We start from the raw sequence: 22,253 nt of genomic DNA, 5'->3' as shown, positions 1-22,253 counted from the left end.
GAATACCCAGCCGTGTGTAAGAGCACTCCTAGACAAAAAGATGACAAAAAACAGAAGGGGTTCCTATGGCGCAGTGGTCATGTCCCTAGTTCTGGGCCAGAAGTCTTGGGTTCAAATGCTACCTACTCCAAAAGTAGATAATGAACCTGTTCAGAAATGTTATTAAAAATATACAGAGGTGGTGGTGGGGATACCCACAGGAATTTTGTAACCCTAATTTTGAAAAATAATATTTGTAGCACAAAGTTTTATGCAAAGGACACAAAGCTCAAAGCAAAAGCTTATCTTAGTTTAAGTTTTAACAGCAATAGTGTACAATAAATGTTCATGTTGTGCTTAAAAGGCATTATAAATCAAAGAAATTCAACATATATGAACCCTGTAAAAGGTTCTTGAAATACCTGAAACTACAAACACCAAATAAATGAATTTGCAGTCATATAGTAAAAATCTCAATGTGCATCATAAGAACATCAAATAATTAAACAAAACTTTCAGGAAGTCACACAAGATGGCATCAAGGCAATTCACCTATACTTTGGTAAAAGAGATAGGTTTCAGGAACCATCTGAGGGTGGAGTGTTGAGTAGGCAGAGGGCATGAGCATGTTAGAGAACGACAGCAAGAGAGAGGGGGCTCGAGAGAGAGAGAGAGCGCTAGAAAGAGCGAGAGCGAGAGGGCTTGAGAGAGCGAGAGAGAAGACAGTTCAGGGAGGAAATTCCTGTCCTTCAAAACTTAGAGACTAATACCAATGGTATTCTTAATTCCAAATATAAACCATGCATGTTTACAATTGTTCCCACCTATACAATTCAAGTCTTACAACTGGAGGTGTCTAATCCATTTTAATCAAAATCTTTCTTTGAAGTTACCACCTTAAAAAAAGTCAAATAGAACTAACACAAGGAGCATGCGCACATTGCTAATATGTTTTTTTCAAAACCAAGCAACAATTGGTACCTCCTAAGCACTGCGAATGTTAAACCTCTGACTTACTAAGTGTACTAACTTTTCAATCAAAATTTCTGAATATCTGAGCATTTCAAGTTGATATTTCAACACTTTCAAGTACTGTATTTCTATTTTATATAAATTTGGTAAGCAACCTTAAGACAGACTAAAAATATACAAACATGAAAATTTATAATGGTAATTGTCAAGAACGTGCATTTGGTTTGGAGCTTTGACCATTAAGGCTCAACTTTGTGCTTGCACATCCTTAACTGAATACATACATTTAAAAGAAATGGCACATTAAGTTTGAGGGAGAAGACAGAAAGAGGAGGGAGTTTTGAAAGTAGTAAAACCCCTGTGAGCTTGTTTTCAATAACATTATCATAACGCTCATATTGACCAATACTGAATATCAAGTTGAGCCAGATTTATATAATGAGTTAAAATCTGGAAGTGAAAGTCCAACCTTAAGAACTAAATGTCCTTTTAAACCCTGAGTTCTATAGAATTTGAGGAAAATTTGCTGGACTAGCACTAAAGTTCTATGGAACAGCTTTGAAAGTACACTTCAGGTAGTTTGCAAATTCTCACCATTAATTTTTAGTGTACGTTCAATTAAATGCAGTGATTTGAATCCAAAAGTAGATGTGAAGTAAACCAATTTGGAAGATGCTACCTGTGATCCCAGTTCACTGAATGATAAAAACATTGTTGACTTAGAATGTTTTCAAGAATGTAAATCCTGCCCTGAATGAGAAAAGAAACATACCTTTACTTGCTGCAGGTGAGAAGAGTTTCTCTGAGCCGACATCTGATGCCTGTTGGAAAAGTGGAGAAGACATGAGTTAACATTTAGATTACTGTTCTATGTATTACTTGAAAATCACCAGTAGAGGGAAGTGTTTTGCCATCAAAGCAGACAAAATTATTAGCAGTACACACTTTTTAAAAGAGCATAAAGTCAATAGATTATCCATTTGCCTGGGTGTAAATGGAAAATGAAGTCTGCCAATCCTATTTTTAGTGAGGTAACAGTTGTGGCCACAACCAAGAGGCAGCATTTCAAGGGTTCTTGAAACAAAAATACTCTTACACAATAGTTCCATGTGAATAAACAAAATGTGGCATGTAAAGAGAGAAAATATGGCTATAAACAAGCTCTAGCTCTTTAACAAATATGTTTTCAAATTGTATTGAGAGGCTGTTGAGTAGAAAGCAACCCACATGCCTTGAAACACAAGCAAAAACTGCCATCAGAGCCATGACATTTGCACTGCAGGACATGCAATTTATAATCATTTTTCAGATTTTTCTGACATTCTCAATCAACAATTTTCTAGCACAACTGAATATCTGAAGTTGAAGTAAGGAGTATATCAACTATTTTTACAAATCTTGTCAAAAAGGCATGGATGAAATTGATGCAGCAGTTGGCAAAGTTCTATTAAACCTCTTTGATCCCCTCAGACCTGGCTTACTTAGACAGTACTATTTTGTCAATTAGCCCATCACTTTGATCTGGTCTCCCCTTGGCGCAAGGGGATTGAACTTCCTTCAAGTTTCACATGCCAAGACTTCCCACCAGTCATAAACCTGACTTGTCAGGCTCAGTAAACCTTTTGTACTCAAAATTGATTTTCAATGAAAACCATCTGTGGTTACAGGATTCTCAAGTAACCCAGCTAATGTAAGCAGCTACACAATTTGCTTAATACCAATGAGGGGCAGAAGAATAAAGGATTAACAGCCATGTTAAAATGGCTTGGGACTCAAATCTGCTGCTCCCTAATTTGGTGATAATGTACATGAGGCTCCTAAATGTGTACAATGTATTTTAATGTGGGGTGTAACACCATAACTTGCAAAATGACAATTTAAGACTTTGGACCTGACTTGTTATTTTTATACACACAAATCTATACAATTGATAATTTGAGCATCCAGTTTACATAAAATAGCAGACTTCCTAAGAGAAATTTGAGTTTAAAGAACAATATTCAAACACATAATTAAAAACAATCACAATTTGCAAACTTCGAGCAAAGTTGGTGAAAATAGCTCCTTAACAAAATAAAGTGTGGATGCATATTCCATATACCACAAATCAATCAAATTTCTTTTCATCCATTCAGCTCATATAGATGAACTTGAAAAGAAAATGTTTGTTATAAGTTCAAATAATTTCTGGATTGCTGAAGGACATATTCGGTCCTAACACGACATTACTACTTTGATATAGCAGAGCAATAAGGGTAACAAACTGCTGATCAAAAGCTGATACCACTTATAGCCTGGTTTATCGGGGATGGCTTTGGCTGCAGTTCTAAAATCGAGCAGCTGAGAGATTGTATCAATTGGGTTTTTGCTACAGCATTAACTGCAACAGGTTATATAGAGCATCCTTAACATAATAAAATGTCCATGGCAATTTAAAGTAAAATTACAATACCAAGTATGACAATGAGCCACAGAGGAGGTATTACATTTGGACATTTAGAAAAGAACAGCTAACATCGGTAGCATCTATGAAACAGAAATTATGTTTGATGAACATGTGAGGAAGCTTTAAGATGACTGGGACAGGCTAAGTGCATGGGCTAATTCATGGTAGTAGACATGCAGAGTCGACGGGCTCAGGTGGCGAGACAGCTGGTTTGCAGCACAGAGTAAAGCGAGATGGGTTCAATCTCCCACACTGGCTGAGGTTATCACGAAAGATACCCCTTAACCTCCCACCTTGCTTGAAGCACAGCAAACCTCAGATTAAACCACCACCAACTGTCTCTTGCTTAAGACAGAGCAGCCCTATGGTCTGGTAAAAGTAAGGTAACTTCACCTTCAATGGGAATAAACAATAGACAACAGGTGCAGGAATAGGCCATTCTGCCCTTTGAGCCAGCACCACCATTCATTATGATCATGGCTGATCATCCACAATCAGTATCCTGTTCCTGCCTTATTCCCATAACTATTGATCCCACTATCCTGAAGAACTCTATCCAACTCTTTCTTGAAAGTATCCAGAGACTTGGCCTCCGCAGCCTTCTGGGGCAGAGCATTCCAGACACCCACCACTCTGGGTGAAGTAGTTTCTCCTCAACTCTGTTCTAAGCGGCCTACCCCTTATTTTTAAACTGTGTCCTCTGGTTCGGGACTCACCCATCAGAGGCAAAATATTTCATAAATGGGGAAGGGTTGGGGATTATGAGTGTCCAAAATCATCCATAATTTGGAGATGCCAGTGTTGGACTGGGGTGATTACACATGAAAGAAGTGAAACTATCACTGTATTCTAACAGATGAAAGGCTTAACAGACAATCAATTTTTCAATGTATAATTTCAGTTACATCACACTGCAAATTTTTGCTATAAATTCTGTGTTACGATCGAGCCCGCCACAATCACCTGATGAAGGAGCGTCGCTCCGAAAGCTAGTGTACTTCCAATTAAACCTGTTGGACTATAACCTGGTGTTGAGAGATTTTTAACAAAATAATCCAGGTATGCTTGTCCTTGAGTCACTAAAGGTTAGCATGTAAATGCAGAAAGCAATTCAAAATGCAAGTTGCATGTTGGCATTCATTTCAAAGGGATTTAAGTACAAGTTTTACTGTAGTTGCATAGAGCCTTGGTGAGATCTCACCTGGAGTATTATGCCCTGTTTCGATCTCCTTATCTAAGGTAAGGTATATTTCGTCATTCAACGAGAACAACGGTGGTTCACCAGATTAGTCTTTGGAATGGCAGGAAAGATTATGTGGTTTTCTGCTTCTACTAACCTCTGAACAATGCAGTGTGAAATGAGTTTTCCTCAAATCTCTTTGAAACCTCTGCCTTTCACCTTATAAACACACCCCTCCTTATTGACCATTCAACTACAGGGGAACAGCTGTTTCAATCCACCCTGTCCATGCCTGTTGTAAATTTTATACACTTCAATTATGTCCCAGCTCAACCTTCACTGTTCGAAAGAGAATAACCTGAGCCTATCCAGCCTTTCTTCAGATCGAAGCTGCTCCATCTCAAGCAATATATTGCTGAATTTCCTTGAGATAGATGGACAGGATACTCCCACTGGCTAGTGAGTCTAAAACCAGAGTCATCATCTCAAGACAAAAAAAACAAAGATGAGCAGGAATTTCTTCATTCAAAGGATGGTGAAGCTTTGGAATTTTCAAAGTCAGAATGTAGGTGACAAGTGAGGTGTGCATTAGAACAGTCAAGTCTTGAGATAACAAAAGGAATGAATGAGGGTTTCAGAAGGTGAACTCAAATTGAGCAATTTAGATCTATCTTTCAAACGTGAAAACATGTTGAATTGGTATTGGCACAAATACGAGTTTAACAACGCATTGCATAGCCAAAGTTGCAGACAGACTGCTTTAGTCTCAGACTATGGCTAGCGAGAGGGACCAATTGGTACTTGGAGCTAGGGAATGGAATTTGGGAGCAGAGATCAAAGATGACTGCTTCAGTCTTCCCAATATTTAATTGGTGAAAAGTTTACTCATCCAGTGGTCGATGCCAGATTAGAGTCAGATAATTTAACATCAATGGAGGAGTCAAAAGAGATGGTGAGGTACAACTGAGTGTCATCAGTGTACGGATGAATAATTAAAATCTTGCTTCCAGATGAAGAGCATGTAATCATTAAGGTGGTGAAAACTGGGGGCTCAGAAAAGCTTCGAATATTTGGAAAGAGTTAGCAATGGCTTTGTTAAAGGGAAGTCATATTTAATCAATTTATTGGATTTCTTTGAAAGAGTAACATGGACTGTGGTTAAAGAGGATACTGTAGAAAACTTCTATTTCCATAAGGTGTATGACAATTCAAAGTTTGTGAGAAGATTTGTAGCTTGGGTGCTCGTTGTTATGGTTCTGTTTGCCGAGGTGGGAATTTGTGTTGCAGACGTTTCGGTCCCCTGTTTAGGTGACATCCTCAGTGCTTGGGAGCCTCCTGTGAAGTGCTTCTGTGATGTTTCCTTGGGCATTTATAGTGACTAGAGGTGAGGTCAGAGGTGAGGTGCCAGAAGACTGGAGGTTGGCTAATGAGGTGCCACTGTTTAAGAAAGGTGGCAAGGACAAGCCAAGGAACTAAAGACAGGTGAGCCTAACATTGGTGGTGGGCAAGTTGTTGGAGGGAATCCTGAGGGGCAGGATATACATGTATTTGGAAAGGCAAGGACTGATTGGGTATAGTCAACATGGCTTTGTGCGTGGGAAATCATGTCTCACAAACTTGATTGATATTTCTGAAGTAACAAAGAGAATTGATGAGGGTAGAACGGAACATGTGACCTAGATGGACTTCAGTAAGGTGTTTGACAATGTTCCCCATGGGAGGCTGGTTAGAAAGGTTAGATCTCATGGAATACAGGGAGAACTAGCCATTTGGATACAAAACTAACTCGAAGGTAGAAGACCGAGGGTGGTGGTGGAGGGTTGTTTTGCAGACTGGGAGTACCACAAGGATTGGTGTTGCGTCCATTATTTTTTGTCATTTATACAAATGATTTGGATGTGAACATAAGAGGTACAGTTAGTAAGTTTGCAGATGATACCAAAATTGGAGGTGTAGTGGACAGCGAAGAATGTCACCTCAGATTACAGCGGGATGTTGATCCGATGGGCCAACAGGTTGAGGAGATAAATGCGAGGTGCTGCATTTTGGGAAAGCAAATCTAAGCTGGACTTATATACTTAATGGTAAGGTCCTAGAGAGTGTTGCTGAACAAAGAGAACAAAGAGTGCAGGTTCAGTTTCTTGAAAGTAAAAGTCGCAGGTAGATAGGACAGTATAATGAAGGCGGCATTTGGTATGCTTCCCTTTATTGGTGAGGGTATTGAGTACTGGAGTTGGGAGGTCATGTTGCGGCTGTACAGGGCATTGGTTAGGCCACTGTTGGAATAGTGTGTGCAATTCTGGTCTCCTTCCTATCGGAAAGATGTTGTGAAACTTGAAAGGGTTCAGAAAAGATTTACAAGGACGTTGCCAAAGTTGGAGGATTTGAGCTACAGCAAGAGGTTGGATAAACTGGGACTATTTTCCCTGAAGCATAAGAGGCTGAGGGATGACCTTACAGAGGTTTATAAAATCATGAGGGGCATGGATAGGATAAATAGAGCAAGTCTTTTCCCTAGGTTGGAGGAGTCCAGAATTAGAAGGCATTGGTTTAGGGTGAGAGGGGAAAAGATAGAAAAAGGACCAAAGGAGCAACTTTTTCCACGCAGAGGGTGGTACATGTTTGGAATGAGCTGCCAGAGGAAGTGGTGGAGACTGTACAATTGCAACATTTAAAAGGCATTTGGGTGGGTATATGAATAGGAAGGGTTGAGAGGGATATGGGCTGGGTGTTGGCAAGTGGGATTAGATTAGGTTGGGATTTCTGGCTGGCATGGATGAGTTGGACCGAAGGGTCTATTTCCATCCTGTACATTTCTATGACTCTAAGTACACATAGTAATTAAAGTGGTCATGTAATGTTATCCTTTACTATGAGAGGAATTGAACATAAAACTAAGGACAGCATCCTTCAATTACACAAGATATTGGTGAGACCCAGTCTTTAATACACTGTACATTTGGTCACTTTAATTAAAAATGGAAGGAAATGCATTTGAAGTGGTTCACAAGTGGTCTACTAGATTAATACCTGAACTGAGAAAATGATCTTATGAGAAAAGGTTGAACTGACTGGGCGTGTTTCCACTGGAGTTTATAAGAGTGAGTGGTCTTATCAGGTTGGTTGTGGAAAGGATGTCTGCTTTCAGTCCAGAAGTAGGGCCAATGGTTAAAAATTTAGGTTTATGCTCTTCGACTAAGATGGGGAGAAATCTTATCTTTGCATGAAAAGTTGGGCCTCCATTTGCTGAGAGGTGTGAGGGAGGAGCGAAGGACTTCTGGGAAGTCATTTTTTGTGTGGTTGTGTTACCCGAAACACTACTCGGGTAGTGTCTTCCAACCATTCTCCTCCTCTAATCAAAAAAAAGGTTCTGTGTACCAGATTGGTAAGATAATGAGTTTATTTTGTATTCCTTATTTTTTCAACAGTCTCTTTGGGAATTCAGAATCGTGGGAATGGAGGTGAGGGCAGTTGAATGTTCCTCCTGCTGAACGTGGGAGGTAAGGGTCACTACTAGTGTCCCTGCTGACTACATCAGCAGAAAGTGCACCCAACTCCAGCTCTTCGAAAACCACTTTAGGGAACTGGAGCTGGAGCTGGATGAACTTTGGATCATTCGGGAGGTAGACGGGGTTGAGAGGAGTTACAGGGAGGTAGTCACTCCTCATTACAAGAAAAAGGCAGATGGGTTACAATCAGGGGATGGAAAGAGAACCGGCAGACAGTGCAGGGATCCCCTGTGGCCATTCCCCTCAACAATAAGTATACCATTCTGGATACTGTGGGGTGGGGGGAGGGAGTTGGGGGACTCACCAGGGGAAAGCAGTGGGGCACCGGGCTCTGGCACAAGGTCTGTCCCTGCTGCTCAGAAGGGAAGGGGAAAGAGGGGCAGAGCAGTAGTCATTGGGGACTCCATAGTTAGGGGGGCAGATAGGAGGTTCTGTGGGGATGAGACAGACTCATGGTTGGTGTGTTGCCTCCCAGGTGCCAGGGTTCATGATGTTTCTGATTGTGTTTGAGGATCCTTAAGGGGGAGAGGGAGCAGCTCCAAATCGTGGTCCAAATAGGCACCAACGACATAGGTAGGAAGACAGATGGGGATTTAAGACAGAAATTCAGGGAGCTAGGATGGAAGCTTAGAGCTAGGATGAACAGTCTCTGGTTTGTTGCCCGTGCCATGTGCTAGTGAGGTGAAGAATAGGGAGAGAGGGGAGTTGAACATGTGGCTACAGGGATGGTGCAGGAGGGAGAATTTTGGATTCTTGGACAATTGGGCTCTTTCTGGGGTAGGTGAGACCTCTACAAACAGGATGGTCTTCATCTGAACCAAAGGGCTACCAATATCCTGGAAGGTGGAATTCGCAAAGGCTATTGGGGTGGGTTTAAATTAATCCAGCAGGGAAGCAAAATTGTAGTCACAGTATAGAAAAGGTTGAGAGTAGGGAGGCCCGAAATCAAGTTTCAGGGACGCAAAATGGCGCCAGTAAGCAAGAAGTTGGTTGAAGTTTGTCTACTTCAACGCCAGGAGTATCCAGAATAAGGTGAGTGAACTTGCAGCATGGGTCGGTACCTGGGACTTCAATGTTGTGGCCATTTCGGAGACATGGATAGAGCAGGGACAGGAATGGTTGTTGCAGGTTCCAGGATTCACATGTTTCAGTAAGAACAGAGAAGATGGTAAAAGAGAGAGAGGTATGGCATTGTTGGTCAAGGACAGTATTGCAGTTGCATAAAGGATGTTAGGGGACTCGTCAACTGAGGTAGTATGGGCTGAGGTTAGAAACAGGAAAGGAGAGGTCACCCTATTGGGAGTTTTCTATAGGCCTCCAAATAGTTCCAGAGATGTAGAGGAAAGGATAGCAAAGATGATTCTCGAGAGGAGTGAGACAGATATGGTAGTTGTCATGGGGGACTTCAACTTTCCAAATATTGACTGGGAACACTATAGTATGAGTGTTATAGATGGGTCAGTTTTTGTCCAGCGTGTGCAGGAGGGCTTCCTGACACAGTATGTAGACAGGCCAACAAGGGGTAATGAGCCCAGCCAGGTGTTAGACTTGGAAGTAGGTGAGCACTTTGGTGATATCAGGGAGGAAGCTGTAGAGCGCAGGAGCCGTGGTTTACGAAGGAAGTGGAATCTCTGGTCAAGAGGAAGGCGGCAGCTTATTTTAGGCTGAGGTGTGAAGGCTCATTTAGGGCGCTTGAGGGTTACAAGGTAGCCAAGAAAGACCTAAAGAGAAGTTGTTGGCGGACAGGATCAGGGTAAACCCCAAGGCTTTCAATAGGTATATAAGGAATAAAAGACTGACGAGAGTAAGATTACGGCCAATCAAGGATAGTAGTGGGAAATTGTGTGGTGAGTCAGAGGAGAAAGAGGAAGCACTAAATCAATACTTTTCGACAGTATTCACTCTAGAAAGTGACAACGTTGTCGAGGAGAATACTGAGATACAGGCTATTAGCCTAGGTGGGATTAAGGTTCACAAGGAAGAGGTATTAGAAATCCTGCAGAGTGTGAAAATAAATAAGTCCCCTGGGCCGTTTATCCTAGGATCCTCTGAGAAGCCAGGGAGGAGATTGCCAAGTCTTTGGCATTGATCTTTAAATCATCATTGTCTACAGGAATAGTGCCAGAAGACTGGATGATAGTAAGTGGGGTTCCCCTGTTTAAGAAGGGGAGTAGAGACAACCCTGGTAATTATAGACCAGTGAGTCTTACTTCAGCTGTTGGTAAAGCGTTGGAAACGGTGATAAGAGATAGGATTTATAATCATCTAAAAAATAATAATTTGATTAGGGATAGTCAGCACGGTTTTGTGAAGGGTAGGTCGTGCCTCACAAATATCATTGTAGTTCTTTGAGAAGGTGTCCAAACAGGTAGATGACAGTAAACCGTTGATGTGGTGTATATGGATTCCAGCAAGGCCTTCGATAAGATTCCCCACAGTAGGCTATTGTACAAAATGCGGAGGAATGGGATTCCGAGAGATATAGCAGTTTGGATCAGTCATTGGCTTGCTGAAAGAAGTCAGAGGGTGGTGGTTGATGGGAAATGTTCATCCTGGAGTCCAGTTACCAGTGGTGTACTGCAAGGGTCAGTGTTGGGTCCACTGCTGTTTGTCATTTTTATAAACGACTTGGATGAGGACGTAGAAGGGTGGGTTAGTAAATTTGCAGACGACACTAAGGTTGGTGGAGTCGTGGATCGTGACGAAGGATGTTATAGGTTACAGAGAGACATAGATAAGCTGTAAAGCTGGGCTGAGAGGTGGCAAATGGCGTTTAATGCGGACAAATGTGAGGTGATTCACTTTGGTCGGAGTAACTGGAATGCAAAGTATTGGGCCAATGGTAAGATTCTTGGTACTGTAGATGAGCAGAGACATCTCAGTATCCATGTTCACAAATCCTTGAAAGTTGCCACCCAGGTTGACAGGGTTGTTAAGAAGGCATATAGTGTTTTAGCTTTTATTAATAGAGGGAGTGTGTTCCAGAACCATGAGTTATGCTGCAGCTATACAAAACTCTAGTGCGGCCACACTTGTAGTACTGTGTACAGTTCTGGTCACCACATTATAAGAAGGATGTGGAAGCTTTGGAAAGGATGCAGAGGAGATTTACTAGGATGTTGCCTGGTATGGAGGGAAGGTCTTACGAGGAAAAGCTGAGGGACTTGAGGCTGTTTTCGTTAGAGAGAAGATGATTGAGAGGTGACTTAATAGAGACATAGAAGATAATCAGTGGGTTAGATAGTGTGGACAGGGAGAGCCTTTTTCCAAGTATGGTGACGGCGAGCACGAGGGTGCATAGCTTTAAATTGAGGGGTGATAGATATGGGATAGATGTCAGAGGTAGTTTCTTTACTCAGAGAGTAGTAAGGGTATGGGATGCTTTGCCTGCAACGGTAGTAGATTCGCCAACTTTAAGTACATTTAAGTCGTCATTGGACAAGCATATGGACGTACATGGAATACTGTAGGTTAGATGGGCTTCAGATTAGTATGACAGGTTGGCGCAATACCAAGGGCCGTAATGTTCTATGTTGAGAGGATTGAGACACTTTGAACTCTGCTTCAGCAATTGGTGCAGGCAGGGTCATTGGCTATTTTTAAGGCAGACATTGATTAGATTCTTGTTAGGAAAGAGAATCAAAGTTATCAGCAATAACTGGCAATGTGGAATCTGATATACAAACATGATGTTATTGAATGCCAGAGCATTAAACTGTTTGTTCACACATGTGGAATTGGAGATGATCAAGATTAGATCCTGGGGGTGTGGGCACCCATGCAGCATGTCCAAGGCCATTGCAAATTGATAATATTGCTTTGATTAGATGGCTAACAATGGAACTAAGTGTAAGTTTTTTCACAGAGTTATATGACAGTGGAGAGGCATTAGAGGAAGAAGGCATGTTCAACCACGTGAAAGGCGGGAAACAGGCTGACAAGAGGAACTGATCATTTGTCTCCAGTTCAAACTGACATTGCAGAAGATCACTCATTCCCATCTCAAATCAGAAATTAGCCATTGAACTTTCTACATTGGAAGCTGACAATGCAAGATTCGGATCATAGAAACTGGTGACTATGCATATATGCATTGCAGGACGCATTTGTAGCAGCTCTCGGCTTGTGCAAACACAGTACAATGACAGAATTGGGGGAAGCTAGAGTAGTTTACATGTATGCACATTGTATGAATATGCATATTTTTAACTCAACAGACAAATGTTATGAATTAAAGAAAAATAATGAGTTTACAATATAAATGAAAACTTAAAAATCAGCTTCATTCAGGGTCATGTCAAAACACAGCAAGTTCTGTAATTAACTACATAATACTAAAACCAAAATATGACAGATGCTGGAAATCTGAAATAAAAGCAGAAAATGTTTTGAGTCCATTAGGGTTCTTTGAAAGCGAAAAGAACTGGAAATTGGTGGGGTTTTTTTTAATACTGTTGAGGGGTGGTGGGGACGTGACTGGAACAAATGGTGAGCATGCCCAGAGTAAAGGACAAGGCAAGTGGTAATGTTAGTAAAGGACAGATAGAAACAGAGAACAGGTATAAATGATAGATGTGAAAAGGGGAAAGTGGGTCCAATGAAATGAAAGCAAAGCCAACAAGACAAAACAAGTTTAAGTGGAGTGGGCTGTAAGCAAAATGGATTACATTTTCTGAAGTTGTTGACCTCAATGTTGAGTTCTGAAGGCTGTAAATTTAGGACCGAGAAATTTCTTCTCTCAGAAGGTTGGCAATCTTTGGAACTCCTGCCAGAGAGCTGTGGGGGCACAGAACTTGTGTATATTTAAGGCTGAGGTAGATTGATCTTTGACCATTAGGGGAACAGGAGCGACAGGGTAAAGACAAACAAGTGGGTGTGAGGGGTGTCAGATCAGCTATAATCATATGGAATGACAGAACAGGTTTGAGGGGCCAAATGGCCTACACCTGCTCCTTTTTTTAAAAAAAAATGGTCTTGTGGAAAAGTGCTAAAGAGGAAAATGTGGTGCTGTTCCTCCAGTTTGCATTGAGCCTCATTGGAACAGTGCAACAGACCTAGGCCAGAAATGTTTGCAAAGATGCTAGATGGTTTAATAGTAAGCATTATCCAGACTTATCAGTTGCTTGCTCTGGGCACCCTTACCATCTGCTCCACTTGTTCCTCCTCCCCATTCAACAAAATAATTACAATCTTTTAGCTCCTCTCAGTTCTGCAGAAGTTACATCAAACTTGAACGATTCTTCCAAGTCACCTCGTTGAAATATTAACTGTTCCTTTCTCCACAAATGCTGCCTGGCCTGCTAAGTTCCTTGCGTATTATTAGCTGCAAAATCACTTTTGTTTCAGAATACAACTGAAGAATTAATTTGTAGATAAAGTTCTTACAGAAAGTTTTGGCACAAAGCTTAAACAGAAACTTTAGACAAAAATAGAAAATACAGTTAGTGTGCATTCATTACTGACTCATGCTAAATTTTCCCCACAGGTATGTACAAAGAATGTGGTACATGTACACTTCACATATAATGTTCAGAAAGTTCATCGTTTTTCATGGTTTACCAACCTTGGACTGGCAGCGAGTTTGCAGATACAAAGTCAGAACCATTGCTTTGCAGATTTCATCAGGCAAATACAGAGAGTACATTGGCCTGAGACAACACTGCTAAACTAGAACCAAAGGAGGGAACAGTCCTATGGAGTACATAATGAGTTATTTTAAGGCTGTGGCATCAGATAAAATATCATTGGACTCAGTTTCTCATCTGCACTGCTAATTATTTCCAAGCACCTACCATTATGTCTATATCTCCAGAATGAATAGCTGACAGCACTCAAAGGGTTACAACAAACAGCAATTTTTTAAAGTGTGGATGTCTGAAAGGATTATTTTCATTAGCACCAACAAGCTAAATATCTTTGTCTCTAACCAATCCTGTGAATTGTGCTTGCAGAGACTCTGTACCCATGGTATATAATTCTCCAAAGTGCATACAATTTGAAAAAGCAAAACCATTTCCTTCCTGAACACTGTGGATTCATTTCTATTAACTGCACACTATCCCTGTGTAAATTCCTGTGAAATAGCTTTCCCAGATTGTTCTCAACCATGTTAAATCAGATTAGTGACACTGGAATTTTGATCAACCTTGTATGGCGTCTGGTGCTCTTTTGATGATGTCATTGTGACTGAAATATAATAGGTTGAAAAGTACTACATATATAACTTGGAACACCTTTTAGGCAGATTCCAATGCATAACTTGTTTTCTCCAAAGCATGCAATCAGTGTACATAACAATTAGTGGAAAAATACTGTTTAATAGAAAATAGGTTTGAATAGCCAGAAGAATCAGACCTTCCTTGTAATTGCAAAGTCTATCCCTTCAATGTGGGCAGACAGCAGATTAAGGGACTGAACTGAATTCGGAGTGAAAAAAAGCAACAAGCTTTTAAGATGCTCAGTCCTAAACTAATTAATACTTTTGAAACTGGAATGTTTTCTTCCTTCACCAGAAATTCAAATCCTTGACTTAAAATTGCCTCACTCCTTTCATATTCAATAAGCAATACAGAATTAACTTAGTCACTGAAAACAGCCTTGTACAGATTTTGTATCAAGTCACTTCGAAGCATTACAGCTTAAAAAAAATTATTTTCCTTCTAACCCTCCTCTCACTCGAAATAGATGCTAAAAGGTCAGTTTCCAGTAGACCAAACAAAAAACAGCAGTGTACTGCAAGAACTTAATACTTATGATTTTTTTATAGGATGAAGGCAAATTGTTTATCAACACATCCACAGGTTGGAGTCCCACCGGGTCATGTTTGCTGAGGCTGCTACATGCATTAATGTTTACTACAGTATCTTTTTCATCCGGAAATGCAAGCCCTGCCCAACAAACTGCAGGAAACTTGACCTCTGAGCATGTCCACATATTAAGCCTGAAGCCACAGACTCCCTCTGGAGAGCCATCAGCTGCAGAGTTTATCTTCCCAATTCCCTCCATTTGCTATGCTTTATGAATCACCTTCCTCTGAGCTCAATAAAGCTCCCCTAAGGAAAGGGCTTTAAAAGCTCTTGAGGTCACAAACTCCCAAGCTACGCTGGCTAAAACAGTTGTAGAATCATATTCAAGCAAAGGGAGTTGAGCATGAAGTCTCAGTGCAGTTTAAAAACTCCCCAAGGAGTCCGTGTTTTATCTCCTCATATTCTTTTTGCTTCTTACTATCAGCCAACCTCGACCACTTCATACACGGTCTTTCTTTATACCTCCTATTACAAAGACCATTACAAGGATTCGGTTTCCCTCATCACCAGACACCAAATTGCCATATAAACTCCAGAGCTGGCAGCTATACAAAATACCACAGGCTCTTGGCAATGTCAAAACTAGGATTTCTCTCTATGCAAGGTGCCTGCATATATCAGTGTAACAGCACAGAAGGGAAAGCTTGGCACGGAGGAGTAAAATTATGCTGGCAGCAGACAACACTCTATATACATATGTCATTTTGCAGTCACGGCAACATTTTATCACCAACACGCCTCCTTCCCCCGACACTTGAACTAGTTCCAAATTGTAACACATGTTCCACTGCCTTTTATGTTATAAACACATTAAACACTTTTACGACAAGCATTTTTCACATACAACCAAAATATTAGACTGTTGCCAGTTTGTGTCAAATCTAACCCATCCCCCCTCCTCCTTATTACACTAGCAGCTACAAAGCAGCTGCTGCAGCTTATCATGGCTGCCTGTCCATTAACTTTACAAATTAACACCCTATCAGGGCAGTGCAGGACCGATTAATCAGAGAATGCGTGTCTGGTGGTTTATCGCTTCAAATTGCTGCTGCTAATTCTTTGGAGCTAGTATCTGGACAAGAGGAAAAAGAAACGAAACAAGTGAAAAGCAAATGAACGAGACAGAAAGCAGACAGGGAGGGAAGAGGAACAAAAAGATAAAAGGATTAGAGAAAAACAAGTCAAGCTGCCTGGCCAAGGACTGGTATTTAATGAGAAAGGAAAGCAGCAAAAAGGAGAATTGTGGAAAATGATCTGAATCTAAATTGCAGAGTTAATATGAATCATGATAACCAAACTGGTCGAATCCAAATTATTCGACTAAGCAGTCTCCGAATTGTAAAAATAAAATCTAATTAGCTGAATCCAAATTAACTCTACTGTTCTTCTCTCACTCACAACAGTCAAATGTTTTGTGCTAGATGGGCACACAATCAGTACACTATTTCAGCTTGTCTGTGATACAAATATAGGCTGAATTTGTTTAAGAAGGTTGATTCAAACAGACAAGCCTGATCCTCGGAAATGCCACACATTTAATCGACATGTTGCAAAACATAGTGCCAGTGTAAACAGGGCTCATCACAAGCACTGGCTGCATGCCAATGTGGATTCATACTAATGTCAATATAACCTGGCAGCAAGCAGTGGCCATAATTCCCCTCTCACAATTGATGAATTTCCTTCTTCTGGGAGCTATAGCTACCAGGTTCCACTTATGATTGCGTTTTCATTACTTCACTGTTGATGCTCTTTGGTGGTTAAACCTTCCACTTTAACTTCTTCATTTCAACAACCTCCACTATCATCCAACTCTATTCAGCTTTAGAATTCTCCAGTCTCTACAAATTTCTTCCACAGCATAGACGATCAGCGCTCACAATTCAACCAATGGATCTTGAGAACTTCAAATTATCTCTTGATCTCTACATACCATTCAAGTGCACACTGATAATTTCTACAATTCAGAAGTCTAATCAATAGCTTTCACTCTATTTTAGGGATCACCTTTATTAGTCTCCTACCTCAAACAGAATTCCTGCATCACTTAAACAGTAAAGGAAGGAGTTATCTTTTGTTCAACAAATTCCAATTTATTCCAGTCTAAGCACTGAATACAGCTCCTATACCCGAGATGATGTTCTTCTGTCCCAGTTTTTATAAATCAAATTGGTGTTACAGCTATATTATGACAGGAAGTTAAGGTTACACACTGTAGATAAATATTTTAACATGCATTATGAATTTACTGATTAGTAAGTGTGTAATCACAGCACAATAAGTTTATAATACAAACAGCAGAGAAACTACAGAAAAGAAACAAAAGAAGAAAATACTGTTGGGAACTAAGCGTATGAAGTGAAAATCTGAGTTATCTTTAATGAATTTAACTGCAAGCCATACTACACCACCACACTTGACATGATTGTAATTTTCAAGTTTGTCTTAGTCAAATCGAAAGTGAAGAATGGTGCACTTGCAAATCAGGCTGATTTGTGCATTCATGCCGGCTAATGTTTTGACCCAGTTGACAGCTTATTCATTGTACCAATGTAAATGTTGTCACTTCTTTCAGACAAAGTATGAGCTGCACCATCCAGGCACCAAACCAGTTAACATTCATTCTTTACCACAAACCACAAGCTGATATGGGGCTACTTTGTCTCACAAATAGGGAAGCTGAATATTAAAAACTTCCAAGATAATCACTTGATATGTTTGGAATGGAAATACATTCAAACTTACAGTCTCTGGTTCACAGCATAATCACAGCATCAATATTATTCTATTTCACAAAAAAACGCTCAGTTACAAGTGGCACAGAAAGCAAACTCAACAAGTTTTTAATGATGGTGACTGAAATCATAAGGTTTCTAACTGGACTAAAGTGTGCTACACTAAAACTAGTACATGGTAATCTGATAAAAATGTTGATGGAAAGCAGTGCCCCATAAAATGAAAAATGCCTTTTAACTTAGGAGTGTGTCATATTATGGTAGATGTTGTATAATACTATATGAAATATATAGAGATAAGATATAATTGCATACTGAATTAATCTTTATGGAGGATCAGGCCTGCACTTTATTACCATTGAACTAGATACAAATCTGTGTTTAGCCCTCCCACGGCTGCCAGATATTTGGAGAGCCTGACACTTGAGGTTTATCGTCAGGTAATGCTTCAGTGCATGCTCTGCATGCATTTCCTAGACCTTTGCAATCTGCAGTTTGGCAACATTTCACCTATAAACAAATGTACAATAAAATATTCAAACCATCAAAACTCCTATCCAAAGAGTGAAGAGACAGGTATAAAGGCAGAAAACATAGCTTTACTTTCGGAGGCAAGAGTGCATGCATATTTTAGCAATGTATAACTGATGATATACTTGGGCATATTAATTGTGATGGCTAAAAAGTATAATCTCACTTACAGGTCTAACGGTGACAAAATTGTTCGTGAAATTCAAAATATGTTTTTCAAAACAGCCATTCTATGTGTTATCAACTGCACAAGTTATTTAGATTTTAAATATCAGCTCTCAAACTCTAATATAATCATGCATTCCACAGATCAGTGTTAATTTAGTCTGAAGGTCAGAAATATTTCAAGGAGTTATTTCTACATATTTGTACAGAAATAATTTAGAAACATGGAAGCAATTTGATTGTCATGTATTCACAGCTAACAAAATCTGGTAAAACATTTAATTATTGAAGTAAGTCTGAAATGCACAGATATACATTGTAGCTCTCCCAAAATCTGGAAAAATTCAAAAAAACACTTTATACACCAAAGCAAGACATCAAAAAACATTAACTTGTGTTTGTCAATTAAATGTTTTGACAAAATATATTTTTCATTAACAAACCAAAGGTGCAACACTACAAATACAGAGAAATTTGATAATGATCTTTGCTTTAAGATATTTTATATCAGACAGAGTGTCTGGCAAAGCCACTAGCTTGCCCTGCAATTCTCTCCTTGGTAAACTAGACAGACTTGAGTAGATAATTCAAAAATGTCTGGCCAAATTGAATTAAATAGAACGTCAACAAACAAAGGTTAAAAGATTCTAAATAATATTTTTGATACCTGATTTGACACGAAGGTTTCATAGATCATTTGGCCTAGATTTTCTAGGAGTTCTTTATAAATGAAAACTAAAGATGATTGCTAAGATCTGAATAGCTTCTTTGCAGTTGAGTCCCAGGGGTATTTCTTCAAGCTGTTATGGAACCCAACTAATTGCTTTGGGCAGGAGGCTTCTGGTTCAGAATCCCTTAAACACTGGAGATGTCTCCCTCGGTAAACCCAGCACGAATTTAAATCTCCAGTGGAAACACAGCAAAAACACATTCTGGTAGAGAACTGACAGAAATATTCACCCCAGTTTTAAGTGCATCACATCACATCATTCTTCAGTGAAATAAACATCTTACATTTCCTGTTGACTAGGAATTGTGTATTTACAAAGTCACGCATGTACGTGCACATTTAAGTTTTACATCGCAACCTTCACTGAGCTTACAGATAGAAAAGACTTTACCAAGTCCCCTTCTGTATTAAACCTGCCCCAATTTAGATCTTCATTGTACCAATGTATGAAGTATATAGGATTAAGTTTACTTCAGATAACAGGCTCATGCCTTGGTCTATCAAGTCAAGTCCCTAAAGTGAATTCTAGCCTACTTGAACCAATAATATGGAAACCTGTCATTGCTGGATAGATTGGTTCTAATGCCTTCATTTTTTCCAACTTCACATTCCCTTCGTTTCAATTACTGTGCAGTTCAAGTGAGGGCCAAGCAAGTATCGACTGGAAGGAGATTCAAATTAATGCAAAGAAAGCGGCCATTCAATCCATTGTGCCCATACTGATCAACTAGATTAATCCCATTTTCCAGCTCTTGGCTCATAGCCCTGGAGACTATGACAATGCAAGCCAATTTCTAAGCACTGTTCAAATGTTACAAGAGTTTTTTCATTGCATTTCTCTATAGCCAGAACATCTCTCCTCAGATGAGAACATAACTGCATACAGTACTCCAGATGTGGTTTCACCAAGGCTCTGTAAAAACTGCAGAAAGATAGCTTGCTCCTGTAATCAAATTCTTTTGATATGAAGGCTTTCGTCACTGCCCGCTGCAACTGCATGCTTACTTTCAGCAACTGGTATACATGGACACCCAGGTCTTACTGCACCTCCCTCCTTTCCCAATCTATATCTATTCAAATAAAATTGCCTTCTTTTGCTACCCAAGTGGATAACCTCACGTTTACTCACTTTATACATTAGCCAAAATCACACCAAAGCATCCCTACATCCTTCTCACAGTTTATTCTCCCAAACAACTTTGCAAACATAGTTGTAGAGACATACAGCACAGAAACAGGCCCTTCTGTCTCACCTTTCCATGCTGACCACAATCCCAAACTAAACTCGCTGCATCTGCTTGTGCTTGATCTCTATTCCTCCAAACATTTCTTACTCATGTACTTACCTAAATGTCTTTTAAACATTGTAACTCTACCTGCATTCACCACTTCTTCTGGAAGTTCAGTACATGCACGAACCACTATGTAAAAGAAAAAGAAGTTGCTCCTTCTTTTTAAAAATCTTTGTCCACTCACCTTAGAAATAAACCCCCTAGTCTTGAAATGCCCCATCCTAGGGAAAAGGTAACTGCCATTCATCTCATCTATACACCTTATTATTTTATAAACCTCTAGGTCATCCCTCAACCTTCTCCGCTCCAGGTGAAAAAAATACCTAGCCTATCCTTACTTCTCCTTATAATTCAAAACCTCTATTCTTGGCATCATCCTGGTAAATCTCTTCCAAACCCTTTTCGGCTTAATAATATCCTTTCTGTAACAAGGTGAATACTGTACTCCAGAAGAGGCATCATCAAATGTCTTGTATAAGCCCAGCATAACATCCCAACTCCTAAATTCATTGAAGGCAAGCATGCTAAACACCTTCTTAATTCTTTGAAGTTTGTATCACATAGACAGGTTATGTACCTGAACTGTCTGTCCCACAACACTAATTTGGAGATATAATACTTAGTTCTCTCATCTAAAATCAGTCATACACATTGTGGATAGTTGGGATCCAAGTACTGATCTTTGCTGTATCCTGCTGGTAGCTGGCTGCTACTTAGAAAATGACTCAATTATTTCTACTGTTTCCTGTCTGCCAACTAATTTTCTATCCATATCAGTATTCTACTCCCAATCCCATGCGTTTTCATCTCTTATGAAGGACCTTACTGAATGTCCATGTAAACCACATCCACTGGTTTCTCCAGTCAGCTGTACTTAGTTGCATCCTTGAAAAGTCCCAATAGATGTCCCTTTCATAAATCCAAGCTGGCTCTATCCAAACTTGTCATTGTTTTCCTAGTAGACAGCCAGGCAGCATCAGGTGGTGTAGAAGTCAACATTTTTGGGTGTAACCCTTCTTCAAGACTGTCATTGTTTTCCTAGTAGTCTGCTATTAAAATCTTTTATAATGTACTCTTGCATTTTCCATACTACTGATATCAGACTAACTGGTGTGTAATTCCATTTTCTCTCTTTCGCTCTTTAGATTTTGGTAAGGGCCCATATAATCACCTAGCCTTCTGATGAAATACTATTGATCCATAGAATGGGAAGAGGAGCAAGTCAACTCAAAGATGACAGCTTTCTGTAAAACCTGAACTTTAATCAAGTAGTTTCCACTTCTGGTCTCATAGACCCATCAATATTGTTGCTTTATCAAATCCAAAGTGATGTTCCAAACTTGTTCACGACTCTTACAACATCGTCACAATCTTCTTTCATGTAATTGAAAATAACTTACAAACATACAAATTCAGAGCACGAGGAGGACATTCAGCGGCTTTGAGGTTGGTCCACCATTTAATAAGATTAGCTGAAAATATGCTTGACATATCACTGTAGACCTTTATTGCTATAGGAATGCTCTTTGCTTCAACATGTAGGCAGCTATATAAAAAGTGAAAAGTTTGCAAATCTGGGTACGGATCTATCTTTGATTGAATGCTGCAAGTAGCATCAGCACCTTTGAAATAAAATACAGCTATCCTGTTTTGATTGAGGATTGATGCTCCCCTTTTTCCAGGTGGTCTGATGGTCTTCTGTTTCTAGAAGGCCTGGTCACAGTCAATTTAATATGAATGATTCAATTATGCTTCTTATTTTATAATGGGACATAATCTGAAAGAGGAATGGAGACCAGTAACAATTTGGACCCAATGTTCCATGCTTGACGATCCACTATGCTACTTCATTTTATAATGCAGAAGAGCTTACTACATTGTCAGCTCTTCAATATTCAAAAATGTTCC

At 39.8% G+C, this 22,253-nt stretch overlaps 1 protein-coding gene across 9 annotated transcripts in view; it reads right to left on the bottom strand.

The window, feature by feature from the left end:
- fbrsl1 (fibrosin-like 1) overlaps positions 1-22,253 on the bottom strand; it is a 1,050,756-nt gene that overhangs the window by 148,481 nt on the left and 880,022 nt on the right. For all 9 annotated transcript variants that reach the window (XM_060843388.1, XM_060843391.1, XM_060843389.1 and 6 more), the window contains one exon: positions 1,724-1,772. In XM_060843388.1, the coding sequence (XP_060699371.1) occupies positions 1,724-1,772 (49 nt within the window). The remainder of the gene's footprint in view (positions 1-1,723; positions 1,773-22,253) is intronic.

The sequence above is a fragment of the Hemiscyllium ocellatum genome, chromosome 24, assembly GCF_020745735.1.
Source record: "Hemiscyllium ocellatum isolate sHemOce1 chromosome 24, sHemOce1.pat.X.cur, whole genome shotgun sequence".
Lineage (NCBI taxonomy): Eukaryota > Metazoa > Chordata > Chondrichthyes > Orectolobiformes > Hemiscylliidae > Hemiscyllium > Hemiscyllium ocellatum.
Note: the sequence above shows the minus strand (reverse complement) of the source record. Positions and strands in the feature narration are given on the sequence as shown.